General features: G+C 65.4%; 1 protein-coding gene across 1 annotated transcript in view; it reads left to right on the top strand.

The window, feature by feature from the left end:
• The window catches only part of NACC2 (NACC family member 2), a 6,199-nt gene that overhangs the window by 2,581 nt on the left and 1,672 nt on the right, over nt 1-1,946 (top strand). The window contains exons 2-3 of the mRNA XM_023748358.1: nt 527-798; nt 1,605-1,704. Of these exons, the coding sequence (XP_023604126.1) occupies nt 527-798; nt 1,605-1,704 (372 nt within the window). The remainder of the gene's footprint in view (nt 1-526; nt 799-1,604; nt 1,705-1,946) is intronic.

The raw sequence follows: 1,946 nt of genomic DNA, 5'->3' as shown, positions 1-1,946 counted from the left end.
GGGCAGTGGCCTGGGGCCCCTGGGTGGGGATTCGGGGCAGCTCCGGACCTGGTGGGGCTGGGCCCTCTGTGTTCAGTGTTGGCACCACCCTGCCTGGCCCTCCCCCCTCGTCTCCTGGCCCTGGGGCAGCAGTGGGCGTAGTGGGTGCCCAGCAAGTGCCCTGTAGACCTGCCTCCTTGAGCCCCCACCCGGCCACCATCCCCCCACTGAGCTCAGGGATCCCTGACTGCACCCCACTCCCTCCCCCGTGGTGCTTGTCAGGAACATTCGCAGCTGCCGCATCTGCCCGCCTGTCATTCTGGCTGGCAAGTGCTTAGCAGACACAGTGGAGCCGCCTCTTGCCAGGTTTGGATGGTGCAGCCACCGGGAGGTGCCCCCACCTGTGGGCCCTGCCTGAGCCTCTGCTGGTCGATGCTCCCAGGAGCCCCCTGGGCCTCGGCAGCTTATTCCGGGGCACACACGGCCGCAGCGGGCATCCCTCACCTGCCTTCCTCCACCCACTTGTTTATTCTGGTCCTCCCTGCAGACGGCAGGGGTCCGCCAGGCCTGGGCGGGCAGGGCAGGCTCCTCCGCCCTCCGTCCCTGCCCGGGCTGCTCCTGGGGACCCCTGACCGCGGGTTCTGTGCCCACAGTGCCAGAGAAGCCCGAGCCAGTGCCGCTGGAGAGCCGCTCCTGTGTCCTCATCCGCCGTGACCTGGTGGCCCTGCCCGCCAGCCTCATCAGCCAGATCGGGTACCGCTGCCACCCCAAGCTCTACTCGGAGGGCGACCCCGGCGAGAAGCTGGAGCTGGTGGCAGGTGAGGCGCCCCCCGGCCCGTGGGTGCCGATGCCGCTGGTCACTTCCTTCAGAGCCAGGAACAGTGTCCTCATTGTCATCCGTCAAAAGGAAAGATAGAGCGTCTTCTGCTTCCTCTAATTTCCTTTCGGAAGAATGTGCCATTGAGGGGGGTTAGTCCGTTGCACTAACTTAGCATTTTAATTGAATCTCCTGGGCTGGGCTGGCTTCTGATTGGCAGGGCCGGCAGCCATGATGGTGGCGCAATTTAGGTCGGAGAGAACCAAGTGGAACACAGTTTGGAACCCCCCACCCAGACCCCCGACCCCCAGAGTGCCCCCGACCCCCAGCGTGCCCCCTGACCCCCAGAGTGCCCCCCGGCCCCCAGCATGCCCCCCGACCCCCAGCCTGCCCCCCGACCCCCAGAGTGCCCCTTGCCATGTCTGCAGGGTGAGGTCCAGGGCTCTGAGCCAGTCAGAAGCCCATCAGGGCTGTGTCTTTGTCAGAGTATTTATCTTTTATTTTTTTATTGATTTCAGAGAGGAGGGGAGAGGGAGAGAGAGAGAAACATCCATGATGAGAGAGAATCATGGATCGGCTGCCTCCTGCACGCCCCCCATTGGGGACCAAGCCCACAACCAGGGCCTGTGCCCTTGACTGGAACCGAACCCGGAACCTCCTGGTTCCTAGGTCGACGCTCACCCCCTGAGCCAGGCCGGCCGGGCAGTATTTATCTTTTCAGGGGGGTTTGCTCTTGGGCTGTCAGGCTATTGGGGGGAAGACGATGCTGATGGCATGCAGCCCTTCCAGGGTCCTCTGCCCCCACCACCTCGGGCGTCTGCATCTCGCGGCGCCAAGCCAGGGAGTTCCCTCGAGGCTGGGAGGGTAGCCAGGGACCGCCCTTGAGGAGTCACGAGGCTGCCTCCCAGGTGACGGGGCCTCAGGGCCTTGGGGGCCCCAGGCCTGGGCAGGCCCTGCTCACAGCTCAGGAGGCCCCCACTGCCCCCCCACACTCATCACAATTCGGGGCAGAGGTCACGGACATTGTGCTGGCCTGAGCCGCGGCCAGGCCTTCTCTGGTGGCCACCGACGGCCAGTGCACCCTCCCTTCCTGGCCCTGGGCGGAGGGCCGTGCCCACTCTGGGGTGGAGGTGAGCGAGGGAGACAGAGT

This window comes from Myotis lucifugus, unplaced genomic scaffold (genome assembly GCF_000147115.1).
Source record: "Myotis lucifugus unplaced genomic scaffold, Myoluc2.0 scaffold_1307, whole genome shotgun sequence".
Classification (NCBI taxonomy): domain Eukaryota; kingdom Metazoa; phylum Chordata; class Mammalia; order Chiroptera; family Vespertilionidae; genus Myotis; species Myotis lucifugus.
The sequence above is the reverse complement of the archived record's forward strand: the minus strand, read 5'-3'. Positions and strand labels throughout refer to the sequence as shown.